The 17,037-nt window shown below is 36.5% G+C and overlaps 1 protein-coding gene across 2 annotated transcripts in view; it reads left to right on the forward strand.

Moving 5' to 3' along the window:
- MALRD1 (MAM and LDL receptor class A domain containing 1) overlaps nucleotides 1–17,037 on the forward strand; it is a 562,786-nt gene that overhangs the window by 253,499 nt on the left and 292,250 nt on the right. For both annotated transcript variants that reach the window (XM_084782548.1, XM_084782549.1), the window contains exon 25: nucleotides 16,461–16,708. In XM_084782548.1, coding sequence (XP_084638674.1) covers nucleotides 16,461–16,708 — 248 coding nt within the window. The remainder of the gene's footprint in view (nucleotides 1–16,460; nucleotides 16,709–17,037) is intronic.

Below are 17,037 nucleotides of genomic sequence, written 5' to 3' on the forward strand. Positions count from 1 at the left end.
AAAGGCTGGTAAAGTTTTTCATAATTCAGCTAACAGGTCAAAAGAAATAGTGAAAAATGGAGGGTTAAAAACAATTTTATCAATGTTCACGGGACAAGTATGAGTTTTGTAAGTATAAACAATAAATAACATAAAAGGTTTTCTCAGGGGCATATACTTCTGTTAGATACAAGACATTCTTTCTGTGTAGGCATGTAAGTGCACAGAGCACATGTCAGTGGACACAGATGCACACAGAAGTATGTGTGCAAGCTTGTAAACAATATGGGACGTATAAACACTAATGAGGAGGGATCTAAGCCACTCTTGAACCAGTTGCTTGGCTTCTTTTCATTTGAAATGTGTCTGTGTTAGAGCAGACTCTCACTGTGATATGAATGTTAGTGTCTAAAATGACTAATGATGCTGAGACTCTAGACAGGAGCCTAGAACAGCTGTCCCCTGAGAGAGGCCACTCAGCATCACAGCCAAACCAAATGACTTATGATGCTGAGAATCTAGGCAGGAGCCTAGAACAGCTGTCCCCTGAGAGAATCCACTTAGCATCAGAGCCAAAGAGACTCTGAGACCCACAGCCAAACTTTAGGCGGAGCTTGGGGAACCTCATGGAAGAATGCGGGAAGGATACAAGGATCCACAGGAGACAAGCACTGCACAGGAAGACAGAGTCAACTACCCTATGCCCACAGGGACTTACAGAGACTGCAGCACCATCCAAAGTGCATGCACAATCTGGACCGAGGCCCCCTACATAGGCAGCTTGGTCTTCATGCTGGTCCTCTAGCAAGTGGAGCATGGTCTGTCTCTGACGTGGACTTGGTTGCCTGCTTTTAGATCACTTGCTCCTAGCTGGGCTTCCTTGCCTGGCCTCAGTGGAAGAGGATGCACTTAGTCCTGATGCGACTGGATCAACCCCCTGAGTCTATTGTGGGTTGGTGAGGGGGCTTCCATTTTCTGAGTACAAGGGAAGGAAGAAAGGGGGAAAGAATGGGAGCATGGTAGCTGAAGGAGAGGAGGGACAGGGAGTGTTTGGGATGGAAAGATAATAAATAAATAAGGGTTTAAAAATAAAATAGCATAAAACCTTTTCTACACTGAAAAAGAAGAGAACAGCACTGAAATCATTTGCACATAAACATCTTATTATATCTATACATATAGTGGTTTTGTGTATGCTTGTTCCTGCATATGTGTAGGCACATACAAACAAATGTATGTGTGGAAATCAGAGGATACTTTATTAGATTGACTTCTCTCATTTCACCTTGAGTGTGGGTTCTGGGCATTGAACTCCACTGTGAGGTTTGCCAACAAAAATGACTTTGTCTGCTCAGCCATCCTCCATTTGTAGAATTTAACATATATTCCTAGATTAAGTCATTGCTAAACATATAATTTTTTTCAAAAGTGTATTATCATTCTCTATGTTGTCTTAACTGTTTTTATTATAAGTGTGTGTGTGTGTGTGTGTGTGTGTGTGTGTGTGTGTGTGTGTGTGTGTACATGACAGCATATATTCACTACAGTTCAGATGAAAGGTAGAGAACAGCTTTTAGGGATTAGGTTTCTCCTCCCAACTTGTGGAGGTAGTTGCTTTCTTTCTCTCTCTCTCTGTTCTGCATCTTTGAGTACTCTACAAATGAGTTCTTTATTATTTTCCTCTCAAACTCCCATCTCACAGTAGTAATGCTAGACTTACAAATATCAGCCACCCAGCATACACAGTTCCAAGTTGCATGGGGTCCCAGGACTGAGAGGGTGATATGGACACAAGCTCCCATCTTTACCCAAAAGACTATTTCCAATTGATAATGGCTTGCAAAGGAATACAAAAAGCGATACAGACCACATTTAATGGTAGGCTTTATAGATAATTTCTTTTTATGGTTCAATGATATTCTAATTGACTATACTGAATTTTATTTATCCACTCACCTAAAGAAGAATTAGTTGTTTCTGAATTCATCAATTCTGAATACAACGGCTACAAATTTGTACACTGTATGACATTTTGAACCCCATGTTGATGTAATTGGGGGAAATATCACCTTATCTAGGCCCATGAGGACTTACAGAGACTGAAGTACCAACCAAAGAGCATGCATGGTCTGGACCTCAGCCTCCTACATATATGTAACTGATGGTTGGTTCTTCATGTGGGTCCCCTAGCAAGTGGAGCAGGGGATGTCATTGACTCGGTTGCCTGATTTTAGCTCACTTGACCCTAGCAGGGCTGCCTTGTGTACAATATATGTATACGTTCTTATTGCCAGTTGAATGTCCACTTCTTTACTGTGACGCATAGAAAAACTAGACTTTGTTGAGATATCTGTGTCTTAGTATTTTTATGCAACTGTTTACTTAACAATATTTATTTTATTTATTTGTCTAAATGTATATGTATGTGTATGAATTTGTTTGTCTGTTTATCTACTCTGTGTGTGGGGGTAGGAGGGTGCACATGGGGGCCTGAAGTAGACATTGAATCGTTGAGAGTGGAGAAGGAGATCTGACTTTCACACAAACTCTGGTGCCCCATATTTGAACATGTCCCTTGGATGGAGATGCCTGGTGGCACTCAGAGGAAGGATAATAGGTCACCAAGGAGAGACTTGATACCCTAGGAGCATATACAGGGGGAGGAGGTCCCCCTCAGTCACAGACATAGGGGAGGGGAGTAGGGGGGAAGTGGGAGGAAGGGAGGAATGGGAGGATACAAGGGATGGGCTAACAACTGAGATGTAATATGAATAAATTAATAAAAAAAAAAAAGAATCGTTGAGAGCGGAAGTCTTGGGATTAGTGAGTTTCTCAGTGTGGTTCTTGGATCCATACTCTGGTTCTATATAAAAAAAAAATACTAAGAAATCTTTACCACTGGCCATTTAATCAGCCTTCGTACATTTATATGTTTTTGTTTGATCTGTGTGGGATTTTTGTGTGTGACAAACCTATACTATGCTGATAAGTGTACCATTGCAAAGCCTGAAGTCACTGACCTTGGTTCCTCTGTACTGGGCTGTTGATTATTCTTGCTTTTTCCCTTCCTTAAGCAAATGCATAATCAATTTGTTAGCAGGCATGAAACACCTCATTGTTATTTCATTGAGTTTAAAGATAAAACTAGTTGTGAATTGACATTGTGGCAACAATCAGTATTCTTATACAGAAATGTGGAAAACAGCAACCCTGTAGTTATTGTCTGATCTATCATCCATTTTGTTTTCCTCATATAAAAGTAATATTTTATTATGTTACCACTTTCAAACTTGTATAGGAAAGCAACTGTCTTGTTTACATTAATCTCAATCCTACCTTAACGTAATTGCTTATGAACTCAATGACTCAATTGATGTTTATTCTTTTAGATTTCTTTTATATACATAGTCCATTATGTCAACTGTCATAAAGGCAATTTTATTTGTTTCTTTCCTCTTACTCCCTTTCCTAACTTCATTGCCCTATCACACTCTGTGTAACACTCAAAGGGAATGAAAGCGAGTTTTCTTGTTTGTTTGTGATGTCAGCAGCACAGCAGCACATCAGGTTCTTTCCTGTTATATATACTACTTGTAGCATTATGTTGATGTGGGTTTTATAAAGTTAAAGAAGTATCAGCTTATATTTTGTTTGCTGAGAGGTTTTGGGTGAATTTTGACAATTGGTTACTCTCTATCTGTCAATATTAAGATTTTTTATCTTTAGTTGCTTGATGAGATGAACTATGTCATATGTTCTGTGAGTTGTGAGTCAGGCTTACACATATATGTGATATCATTTGGTTATGATGCGTAATTATTATTATACAGTGTTATCTTTGACATGTTAATACTTATGCTGAGAATTTTTGCATCTTTGTTGTCAAAGATACTGTGGGGAATCTCTCTAATGTTTGTAGAGTTCTTTTTTCTTCTTAATTTTTTTTTTTTGGCTAAGTAAACATTTGCGTCTTAGTCAATTTTGACAAGATTAATTCTAACATTCTTGCTGGAAACTGCCATGTACGGGTAGTGTCCAGAACTACTTGATATCTTTCTGATCTTCCTGGGACCAGGCAATCCCTGACGCGTATCTTACTAGGGTTAAAATTAGCAGGAAGATAGGAGCCAAAATTCAACACGTGTGTGTTTACATAGAAGTATACATTCATTTATAATGTCTTAGCAAAATTTTAAAAATGAGTATTTATTTATTCCTTTGGCAGATATTTATTATCTATTATGTACCAGGTTTTATTCTGTTTTGCTTGGGATGATGCGACATGAACTAGAAATGAATTTCTATACTTATTGGAATTTCAGTTGTGCATGGTTGTTTTGGTAGTGATAAACTCAAACAAATAAAATAAGTAAAACACAGTATTTAGAAAATAATACAGTAATTACAGTGGCACATATGTATTTATATAATAGTGATAGTGCTGTGTAATAGAGACTATAGGAAAGAACTGTTCAGAGTGATGAAACATGGGATTAAATGTGGTAGTCATATCAGTTCTTATTAAGAAGTTATATGTAAATTAAAATAGAAAATAATGTTTGTTCAAGCAAGATGATTTATAGTATTTTGAAAGCAATACATAAAGCAGACCTTTTTATACTAATAATCTGTCAGCAATCATATCTTTTTTATATTTACTTGTTTGTTTATCTATTGTATGTATGTTTCAGATACATGTGCTTAGCATATACGAGTGCACACAAGCATGTTGCAAAGTATGCATAGATGTGAGAGAACAAGTTGCCAGAGTCAGTCCTCCCGTTCTACCTTGTAAAGCCTGTGCATCAAACTCACTCATGTTGCCAGGCTAGGTGGCAAGCACCATTTACCATCTGAGTCATTTTTCTACTTTCCTTTGTCTTTTTTTTTATAACATTAGGACAATTTCATCAAATAATATAGTGTAAGATACTCTTAAACAAAAATAGGACTTGTGTCACCCCTGAATTCACTGTAAATTGAAAATATATTTAAGCAAGACATATTTAATGTGCCTTATTTGCAAGCCACTAGAGCTTAGTTGTTCAGTGTGCTGCAATATTGAATATAAGCTGTGTGCCCTAGATACATGAGTGACCGACTCAGAGCTGTCCTGCATCATGAGACTCTCAGGGCATGCTTCCAGTCCAGTCTGATCCAAATTCAAGTCTGAAGTGTGAGTTTTACTCAACGTGTGTCTCTTTGTACATGACAAAGTCAAAGAAACTAAGCCAAACCATTAAATGCAAGAAACCCCATATTTCACTCAGTCAAAATTTATGTATAATCAATGTGAATAATTTGTAATTAGCACATGCCACCTGACATACTGGTATCAAGAATCTCTTGCCTTTATTTGGGTGGTAAACATTGATTATTCTAATAAACCTGGCCCTGGCAGGAACAAAGAAAAGAATATATGATGTGAATAATATTTGAGGATCAATAATTTGTGTAAAGGAAGTGAGAAAGAGAAAGGTGTAAATTACTTCTGGAGAGAATAGAGGGAGATAATTAAGTAATGCTTAAACACTAATTCCAACATTGGCTTGCATAAAGATGATATACCACTTTGAGAACAATTCGTGTGTTTTCAGACACTTTATTAATCATGACCTGGGAATAACTTTTTCTGTCTTTTGGAGATTGTGCTAGAAAGTAGGTCAGGCATCATAATGTTAATAAGCCAGGCTTCTTGTGAAAGATCAGCTACCCTGAGCTTTAGGAGTTCATTACTGAAGGCTGCTGCTGAGTGCCCCGGAGTTGAGAAACCTTTCCTTGTCTTTTCAAAATTATCAGGACTAATCCTTGCTCTTCCTTATGCAGTATTTTGCATAACATGGTAGGGTATTTTCCATATTTTGCACTAAGAGAATCAATAGATAATAAGAATTTATGTATGAGGTGCTTTTATTGATCACTTAAATATTTTGCATATGTAAAATTCATTTTAAATTTTCTAAAGATTAACATTATCAATTTGGGGGAATGTTTTTCAAAATACTATGGCCTTTAATATTTGCATATGCTTGTAAATATACTTTGAGTACAAGATGTTGTTAAATACTTATTTATTTTAATTTGTGTGTTATGCATGTTTTGTATGTCTGTATGTGTGCTACCTGGATGCATTGACCATGAAGGCCTGAAGAGGGTGCACAACTTCCTGAAACTTCAGTTATAGATGGTTATATATGTGTGTGTGAATATATATATATATATATATATATGTTTATATTCAATATATAATATATAGAAATATATACTTCTAAGATATATATTATATATTACTACAGAACTGTAGTAAAGTTTCAACTAACACAATGATTTGTCACAACTTGAGTATATAGCTTTCTTCTGTCTTATTATATGTGTTCATTTTATAATCATTGCCACACCTCACAGGTTTTGTCTTCACAGGATATCTTCTGAGCTACATTATATCCCATACTTATGCTTACCAGTCTTACTTTGGAAAAGCATGAGTTTTATGTTCATGTCTAATTTTATATTTTATCATTATTAGAAAAAATTTAGATTGGCTCCTCAGACACAGACTCTCTCTTTTCTCTCAGTCTAATGCCATTGAGATTATTTGAAACTGTATATATAAATATATTTTTGAGTCTCTTACTTGTACTCTAGAATATAGATATAATATTCATTGTTGTTCTCTCTAATACTAGCTGTATTGTCCTGCACGAACACAAGCACTGAAAGCTGCTTCTCAGCACCTGAACATTTTGTACTTTAACTAGTTTTATTCTTGCTGGTCTCACGAGTATGAAGTAGAGATGATTGTTAATTCATATTTACCTTAGTTTTAATAATATTGAATATCATTATTAATTTCTGACACAAACTTCTACTATGCAGATCTATCTTATTATCTCACTATGTACCTCTGGCTGAACTTATTATGTGGACCAGGCGGCTGGGAACAGAGCTCCATCTGCCACTGCCTCTCAAATGCTTGGATTTATCATGTATGTCTGTGTATTCTGTCTATCTTTCTGCTTGTCTGTCTGTCTGTCTATCTATCTATCTATCTATCTATCTATCTATCTATCTATCTATCTATCTGCTTCCTGACTGTCATTATGTGGCTTTCTCTGCCATACACTCTCACCATGATGAAATTCCTCACTGTAGGTAGACCAAATGCAGCGTGGACAACTTAGAATGAACTCCTACCTTCAAATCTCTGTAACAAAAACAAGTCTTGCAGTTTTAAGAGTAACTATATAACTGTATCTCTCAATGTGCTATCCTATGGTTCCCCCGATCTTAAGTTTATATTTTCGAAAGACTAACCCTAACCCTAAGCCTGACTAGCTCATAATTTAAAGTAACCCACTTATACTAGTCTGCATCTTACCACGTAGCTGATCACCTCTGCTCAGGTACCATGTGCCTGCCCTCCTGACATCTTCCTGGATGACTCTCTTGCTTCTGCTCTGTCTATCCCAGACTCCTTTCTGCCTACTGGATGTCCTATCTTTTATTCTACCCTTTCCTATAAGCCATAGTTTTTTTTTAAGTTGACAGGTAATACATCCACACAATACAAAAGACATCCTCTGACCAATCTACTATCATAATTTTGATAGCCATAATATCTCTGTCTCCTGTTTAAGTTCTGCATATGATTGTTGTTTGTTCTCTATATCTTTCATGTCCATTTTACAATATATAATATCAATTAATAAAATAATGAAAACATGAAGACTTAGCAGAAAAACAGATTAACCTTTTTATAAGCACACAAAATCAAGATGTCAAAGTTGAGGTGATTAAATTATGTAGAATTACAGAATTGTGTGAACCTTAAGTTACTTCAAGCCTTTTACAACTGGATCTAACACAAAGAATGCTCGGAATTATTCATTTTTGCTCTATTATAATCATGTCAACTTTGTAAAAGTTCCCTCCTAGCACTTACTCCATTCTCTTGAAATGTGAGAACTCCTCTAGGGTGTAAATACAGATCAATCAGCCTCAACACTTCAAAAATTTCTTAAATATATTGACAAATGCAGTAGCAGCCAATAATGACATCATCTCTAGCCTGTAATCCTAGCACTATGGGAGATAGGTGGATCTCTGTGAGTTTGAGGCCAGCCTGCTCTACACATGAGTAGAGGACAGCCAAGGTTACACAAAGAAACCCTGTCTCAAAAAACCAGAGAGAGAGAGAGAGAGAGAGAGAGAGAGAGAGAGAGAGAGAGAGATCATATCTATAAATATCTGTGATGTCACAGAAATTACTTCTTTGTGACAATGAAGAACATAAGAGACAGTTACTTCCCATTTGAACTCTTTCCTATGGAGAACATACTGTCTCACATTAAAAAGTTTTTGTGGATGTCAGGTACCCTTTTTTATAGTAATATTTTTTCTAGTACTAAAACAGTTTTTCCATATTTTTTCTAGTATGCCCTTTTCATTGTTCTAATTCTTGAAGGTTCTATTTCTTAACAGTAAAAGCCTAAGTATTAGACATTGGTAATGTTGAGTACAGATGACTTTAATGTTGTTTATCATGTTCTGAATAAGGCAGTTAAGGTATTCTTGAAGGCTTTGATGGTATTTTATATGCATCATCCTAATCTTCTATAATCTTCTTTTTCTACCACTGGTCATATTTATCTTTTAATTTTTTTCCTTAACTATCCAAGAAATACTGAACTGATTTAGTGATAATTATGCCATCACACTGATCTTTGTAATTCTTGATTAGCTAGAAAATTAAAAAAAAAAAAAACCTAAGACGTTTAACAGTTTATATGTCTTTAATTGGTCTCGTGTTGATTTTTTTCTAAAAAGGATTACGAGGTGGCTGTTTAAAAATAGAAAAAGATAATTCCAGATGGCAAGAATTACAGAGTTGCTTGCACAGATGCAAAGGTGAGAGAGATTATCATGAATTGATATGGTTAGCCTGGAACATTCCCTTTGAGAGTAGGGTATAGCTAGATATAAATTAATGGAGGCAAACAGGGATCATGTGAACCAATGCAAAGGGACAGATGATTTAGAAGTCACTTAAACAATATAAGCAGGAAGGAAGTGCCATCACGTTTGGTGTTATAGACAGTAGTTTTGACAACATATGATATAAACAACTTTAGAAACTGAGAGTCACAGAAAGACACCTGCACATTCTATTAACAGAATTGGGTCAAGTACTTTCAATGACAATAGTTAGCTTATATTGGGAGTAGAACCTTATAGACGTGAGAATTGCTTATCTGTGGGGAATATCTGGGCTTTGGGGTAGACTGCTAGTGATTTCATCCCACGTCCTTAGATAAAGAAGGACAAGGCAAGGAAGTTTTAGAGTTCACAACTTCATGCATTGACTTAAAGCCTGACCAATATCTGATATTCTTGAGATGTTACCATCTGGGGACTGGCCTCAGAGATTTCAGCCTTGAGAAAGACATTCCTATGGGTTTTCTGTGGCCAAGAACCTTGGCATTGCATATATATGATATTGTATATAATATTACATATACAATATATAACATAATATGATATAATATAATATAATGTATAATATGTATATATTGTATTACAGCTATACATACTGGTAATAAAAATACAGTCTCTAGATAATAACATAGAGAGTATAGATTACTGAAATAGTGTGAATACTCCCAAATACCAGCAGTAATCAAAAGGAGAGTACTTATAAAAATGGCAGAATCGGAGGCAGCTGAAGGAAAAGGAGGAAAAGAAACCATCTGAAGTTATCACCCCCCAAAAAGGAGGCTTTTATCTAAAATTAGTTGATATTGCTCACTGTGCATAGAGTAAGTAACACAAGGATTCAGAAACCTCTGTTTAGTTTAATATCGAGGAAGGAAACTGGGAGTCAGTAAATGTTAGTTCTACAAACTAATAGAAACTACATCTGTAGTTTTACATATCTAATGGTATCATTCCTAGGCCCTGCTATAGCTACCGTGGTTTACCTCTACCTCAGATATGCCTATATTAAACTTATAAATAAGATTTGACTTTTACTCACAATAAACTTTTATTACTCTTATCTAGGTTCAGGAATAGCCACACATTAACCAATTGAACACCAGACTCAGATTGATGGAAGTTTATTGAACACTGAACAAAAATTGACCGGTCAAAGCCACAGTCTGGATTAAGCAACCAGGCTGTGAAGAAGTCTCTTTCTAAGGTTGTTACCATAACCTGGTAATCACAAGGTGTCGGAAGAGAGGGAGTGGCAGGGGAGCATCATTGCATCGTTTTGACTAGATAAACATAATTGATTTTGTTTGGAGCACATTGCATGCAGGTAGCTAGACAAAGCATTTTAAGCTGGTTGGCTAGGATGTAGGCTTCGGGAGTTTCCAGTTCCCCACTGTTCTTGTAGAAGGTAGCATAGCAGCCATATTTCACCCAGGGTATATGTGTTTGTTTGAATTACGAATACTTTTTGTGTGTCCCAATTCTTTTTTATGGAAATAGACTAATAAAACATGAGATAGTCTAAGAAATCAGATCATGGAACAATATTAGAGAGGAGACATGCTACTGGGCTATGCTCTGATGAAACAACCACAGGATAAGATGGCCGAACATGTCTTCAGACCTTCAACACCTTCCAAATGATAAAAAGTAACAACAAAATTTAAATAATTCCAAATGATACTACAATAATTGTAGACCTGAATGTTGCATAGTCCTTACATCTTAAACCACAGAAACATAGTTTACTAATTCAGACACTTTTATATGATTTGTGACAAAAATATATTCATAAGCAAAAAATAGTCTTACTTATGCAAAATAGAAAGTACTTAAAGACCTGTTTTTAAATATATTTTATTAATTTATTCATATTACATCTCAATTGTTAGTCTGTCCCTTGTATCCTCCCATTCCTCCCTCCCTCCCATTTTCCCCTTACTCCCCTCCCCTATGACTGTGACTGAGTGGGACCTCCTCTGCCTGTATATGTTCATAGGGTATCAAGTCTCTTCTTGGTAGCCTGCTATCCTTCCTCTCAGTGCGGCCAGACCTCCCCATCCAGGGAACGTGGTCAAATATGGGGCACTAGAGTTCATGTGAAAGTCAGTCCCCACTCTCCGCTCAACTGTGGAGAATGTCCTGTCCATTGGCTAGCTCTGGGTAGGGGCTTAAAGTTTACTGCACGTATTGTCCTTGGCTGGTGCCATAGTTTGAGCAGAACCCCTGGGCCCAGATCTGTCCATCATAATATTCTACTTGTAGGTTTCTAGGACCCTCTGGATCCTTCTATTTTTCTATTCTTCATTGCTTCTCTCACCTAGAGTCCCAATAGGAAGTCTTCCCTTCTGTCCCACTTTCCTGGTAAGTGCAGACTTTCATGGGACATATCCCTTGGGATAGTGTCCAGATATATAAGTATATACCATTTGAGTCTTTCTGCTTCTGGGCTAACGACTCATTATGATCATTTCTAGTTCAAATCATTGTCCACAAATTTTAGGAATTCCTTGTTTTTAATAGCTGAGTAGTATTCCATAGTGTAAATGTACCACAGTTTCTTTATCCATTCTTCTACTGAGGGACACTTAGACTATTTCCATGTTCTGGCTATTATGAATAAGGCTGCTCTGAACATGGTTGAGCAAATGTTATTATTATGTGCTGGAGAATCTTCTGAGTATATTCCAGGGAGTGGAATAGCTGGGTCTTGAGGAAGCCTTATTCCCAGTTTTCTGAAGAGTCTTGTTTGATAGTATGTTTCTAAAAATTGCTGCACTCTCTGCATGCATTTATTAGTTTTTGTCTGGCCTGTGTGCTAAAGGTGGTGGTTCCTGGTATGTCAGTGGTAAAAATCATACCCATTCTCACTTAGATAAAATTGCCTCATGATAACTCAAGCAGTTGTCCAAATGAGCTTTTTTTGCCACTGTGATATTTGTTTGAATGCAGGTGGTGGGTGTGCTGCACAAGTTTCCTCAAGGACTTTCAGCTTCTGAATACTACCTCACATATGTTTATACCTTCAGAAGTTTTTACTTCTTCATTAATATTTATGTACAAATTAATCAGAAATTACTATTTCAAAATTATTGTAAGTGGTATTTATTGCTACACTGGAGCAAATTAATCATACTCTGGTTCTGTATAAGCTAAAATTATGTCCTTTACATATACATATATACATATATACATATATATGTAACAACAATTAATGAAAAAGATAAGAAGGTATATTTGGGGGCTTTAAAGAAGGAAAGTGAAGGGTAAAATGATATGTTATTAAAAACTTAAAGGTTCTTTTTATTTAAAAGTGTCCTGAACCATTCATTTGTCAGTCATGACAGGTTGTAGCATAAAGCTTAATTCTGAAACACCTTCACCAGTATTTTTAGCTTTATAGCCAATTATGAAACTATTAAGAGATATCTATGCAACTGTCACAACCCTGGAAATGATGAAAAAAGCCTCTTAAACCGTAGAAGTAATATTCAAAAGAACATCTGGTATATACTTTGACATTCAATATAACTTCTCCTTTAATTTCTGCAACTTACTGCAATAATTAATTCAAGTTATTACATATGTTGCTTTTTATATTTCAGAAAATTTCCATATCTAGATTAAATAACTTTTATAAACAATTAAAATGATGGGTTATAACTTTAATTCCACAAAATAGTTTTCAAATTGAACTCTATTGTATAAAAATAACAGCCCCAAATTCTATACTGAGAAGCAAAGATGAAAGAAAAGAAATAGTTAATTTCACTGACTGAGTACATTTTCATGGAGAAAATTGTGTAACAATAAAATATTTTTCTTAATGGCTTTGAGGCTAGTGCTAGATTTGTAGAAAATAAACTTGAAGAAATGTTCAATGTCTTTAGTCATCAGAGAAATGCAAATCAAAATGGCTCCAAGATTCCATCTTACACCCATTAGAATGGCTAAGATCAAAATTTCAAGTGACACCACATGCTGGCGAGGATGTGGAGAAAGAGGAACACTCCTTCATTGCTGGTGGGAATGCAAACTGGTACAACCACTTTGGAAATTTATCTGGCGCTATCTCAGAAAACTGGGAATAGGGCTTCCTCAAGACCCAGCCATTCCACTCCTTGGAATATACCCAGAAGATGCTCCAGCACACAACAAGGACATATGCTCAACCATGTTCATAGCAGCCTTATTCATAATAGCCAGAACATGGAAACAGTCTAAGTGTCCCTCAGTAGAAGAATGGATAAAGAAACTGTGGTACATTTACACTATGGAATACTACTTAGCTATTAAAAACAAGGAATTCCTGAAATTTGTGTACAAATGGATTGAACTAGAAATGATCATAATGAACAAGTTAAGCCATAAGCAGAAACACTCAAATGCTATACACTCAGTTATAACTGGATACTAGCCCAAAAGGCATGTCCCGTGAAAGTCTTTATGTACCTGGAAAGTAGGATATATGTGAGAATATCCTATTGGGATTCTAAGTGAGAGAAGTACGGGAGAATGGAGAAATAGAAGATCCAGAGGGTCCTAGAAACCTACAGGAAGAACATTATTATGACAGGCGGATCTGGGCCTAGGACTTCTGCTCAAACCATGGCACCAACCAAGGACAATATGTGCAGTAAACATCAGACTCCTACGCAGATATTGCCAATGGACAGGACATTCTCCACAGTTGAGTGGAGAGTGGGGACTGACTTTCACATGAACACTGGTGCCCCATATTTGACCACATCCCCTGGATGGGGAGGCCTGGTGGCACTCAGAGGAAGGATAGCAGGCTACCAAGAAGAGACTTGATACCCTATGAGCATATACAGGGGGACGAGGTCTCCCTCAGTCACAGTCACAGGAGGGGAATACGGAGAAAGCGGGAGGGAGGGAGGAATGGCAGGATAGAAGGGATAGGATAACAATTGTGATGTAATATGAATTATTTAAAAAATGAAAAAAATAGAAAAGGTGAAAGAAAAAAAGAAAATTAATTTATGTAGTGATGGCTCATAACTGTATATAGCTAAACTGTTATGCCTAAACATCACTGTGAACACATCATTGTAGAGTTTTGATTATTACTTGACACAACAAGATAGCTGTGATGTTGAATTACATACTTATTTGTATTACTTGCTATACATTATGGGTAATGTCCACTTATAAGTTAATGTATAGCATGTCTGTCTTTTTGGGCCTGAGTTACCTTGTTCAGGATGATCTTTTTCAGTTCCATCCATTTGCCTGCAAATTACATGATGTATTTGTTTTTAATAACAAGTAGTATTCTATTGTATAAATGTACCACATTTTCTCTGTCCATTTTTGGTTGAGGGTCATCTGAGTTGTTTACAGCTTCCGACTATTATAAATAAAGCTGCTATAAACATAGTTGAACAAATGCCCTTGTAGTATGGTGGAGCATCTTTTAGGTATTGCCTGGGAGTAATATGGCTGGGTCTTGAGGTAGAGCTAATCCCAGTTTTCTGAGAAGAGGCCAGATTGGTTTCCAAAGTGGCTGTATGGGTTTTCACTCCCACCAGCGATGGAGGAATGTCCCCCTTGCTCCACATCTTTACCACCATGTGCTGTCACTTGAATTTTTATCTTAGTCATTCTGATAGGTGTAAGATGGAATCTCACAGTTATTTTGATTTGCATTTCCCTAATAACTAAAGCTGTTGGGCATTTCTTTAAGTGTTTCTCAGCCATTAGAGATTACTCAGTTGAGAATGCTCTGTTTAGATCTATAACTCTATTTTTAAGTGGGCTGTTTGATTTGTTGGTGTTTAACTTCTTGACTTCTTTATATATTTTGGATAGTAGCCCTTTGTCAGATGTAGACTTGGTGAAGATCTTTTCCCAATCTGTAGGATACCATTTTGTCCTATTACAGTGTCCTTTGCCTTTCCGAAGCTATTCAGTTTCATGAGGTCCCATTCATTAATTGTTGGACTTAGTGCCTGAGATCTTGGTGTTCTGTTCAGGAAATTGTCTCCTTTTCCAATGAGTTCAAGGCTATTTCTTACTTTATCTTCTAATATATTTAGTGTATCTCATGTTATGTTGAGGTCTTTGATCGGCTTGGACTAGAGCTTTGTGCAGGGTGATAAATATGGATCTATTTGGATTCTTCTGCATGCAGACATTTAATTAGACCAACACCATTTGTTGAAGATGCTTTCTGTTTTTCCATTGTATGAATTTGGCTTCTTTCTAAAAAACCAGGTGTCAATAAGTGTGTGGTTTTATTTCTGGGTCTTCAATTAGATTCCACTGATCAATCTGTTTTATGCTAATGACATACAGTGTTTTATTACTATTGCTATGCGGTCCAGCTTGAAATTAGAGAAGGTGCCACCTCCTGAAGTTATTTTATTGTATAGAATTTTTAGCTATCTTAGATCTTTTTTTTTTTCATATAAAGTTGAGACTTTCTCTTTCATGGTCAGAAAGAAAGAAAGAAAAAAAAGAAAGAAAGAATTGTGTTGGAATTTTGATAGGAATGGCATTGAATCTGTGGGCTGCTTTTGATAAGATGACAATTTTTACTATGTTAATTTTAGTGATCCATGAGCATAGACGATCTTTCCATCTTCTGATATCTCCTTCAGTTCCTTTCTTCAAATATTTGAACTTCTTGTCATATAAATTTTTCACTTGCTTGGTTAGAGTTGCACCAAGATATTTTATATGATTTTATATAACGGTTTCCATAATTTCTTTCTCAGCTAGCTTATTGCTTATATAAAGGAGGGCTACCAATTTTTTTTGGCTAATTTGATTCTTTTTGATAAATACCATCTACTGCAAACAAAAGCCCCTCAGATAGGGTTGAATAATGGATTGATATTTAAGTACGGTAATAAATCATTAGAAGGAGTCTCCATCAAACTCCTCCTTTCAGAGCTCAATCTTGTGAAAGAGGAGGCAGAAAGATTGTAAGGGCAAGAAGGGATGGAGGAAACCAGGGGATAAAGGCCCTCGAATCAACTAAGCTAAGTGCATACGAGCTCAAGATGACTGACATGCAAGCACAGGGCCAAAAGGATTATATACCAGTCTTATCCATACGTATTACAGCTATAAACAATATTTTTATGGGATTCCTGACCATGAGAATGAGTGAGTCTGACTCTTTTGCCTGCTCTTGGGACTCATTTCCTCCTGTTGGGTTGCTATGTCCAATTTCCTTATGATAATTTTTGCTACCTCTTATTGTATTTTATTTTGTCATGTTTAATTGTTACCTCCTAAAAGCCTCTTCTTTTCTAGTGAGAGACAAAAAAAGAGTGGATTCAAGGTGGAGGGTATCTGGGAGGAATGGGAAATGTAGAGGGAATGGAAATATAATCAGTTTTATCATATGAGAAAATAACATATTTTAAACAAAAGGGAAAACTGTGGGAAAATATTTAGGGGGAGGAATGTTGATTCAAAGATAGTTTTTCTTTCTTTACCTGAGTTTGCAATTTTTCCAGGTACCTCACCTAGGCGCTGTGACTTCGAGTTCGACCTTTGTGCCTGGGAGCAGGAGCAGGATGAGGACGCCGACTGGAACCTGAAAGCCAGCAACGTCCAAGTCACAAGCACAGAGCCAGCTGTAGACCACACCCTGAGGAATCCCTCTGGTCATTACATCATTCTCAAAAGCTATTTCCCACAGCAGCCCATGAGAGCAGCCAGATTATCCAGCCCAGTTATAAGCAAGAGAAGCAAAGACTGCAAGGTATGAGGGGCAAATTCAGGCATCTTATAAAGAATAACTGCTAAAAAGGATGTACAGAAAAGAGAATGCCTAGCCAAAAAAGCAGATATATGTTCCAAGTTATAAATCAATATATTTGAGGGGAAGAAAAATAAATGGGAACAGTTATTATAACTGTTGGAGAAATTCTCTCATGAATACACTATACAGATGCCAGAATTATACACACACACACACACACACACACACACACACAACACACACACACACACACACACACACACACACACACACACACATATACACACATACACAAAAGAAGTAAAACACCAGTGTTGTTCCCTCTGGAT

Source organism: Acomys minous, assembly GCF_964271855.1.
Source record: "Acomys minous genome assembly, chromosome: 5".
NCBI lineage: Eukaryota > Metazoa > Chordata > Mammalia > Rodentia > Muridae > Acomys > Acomys minous.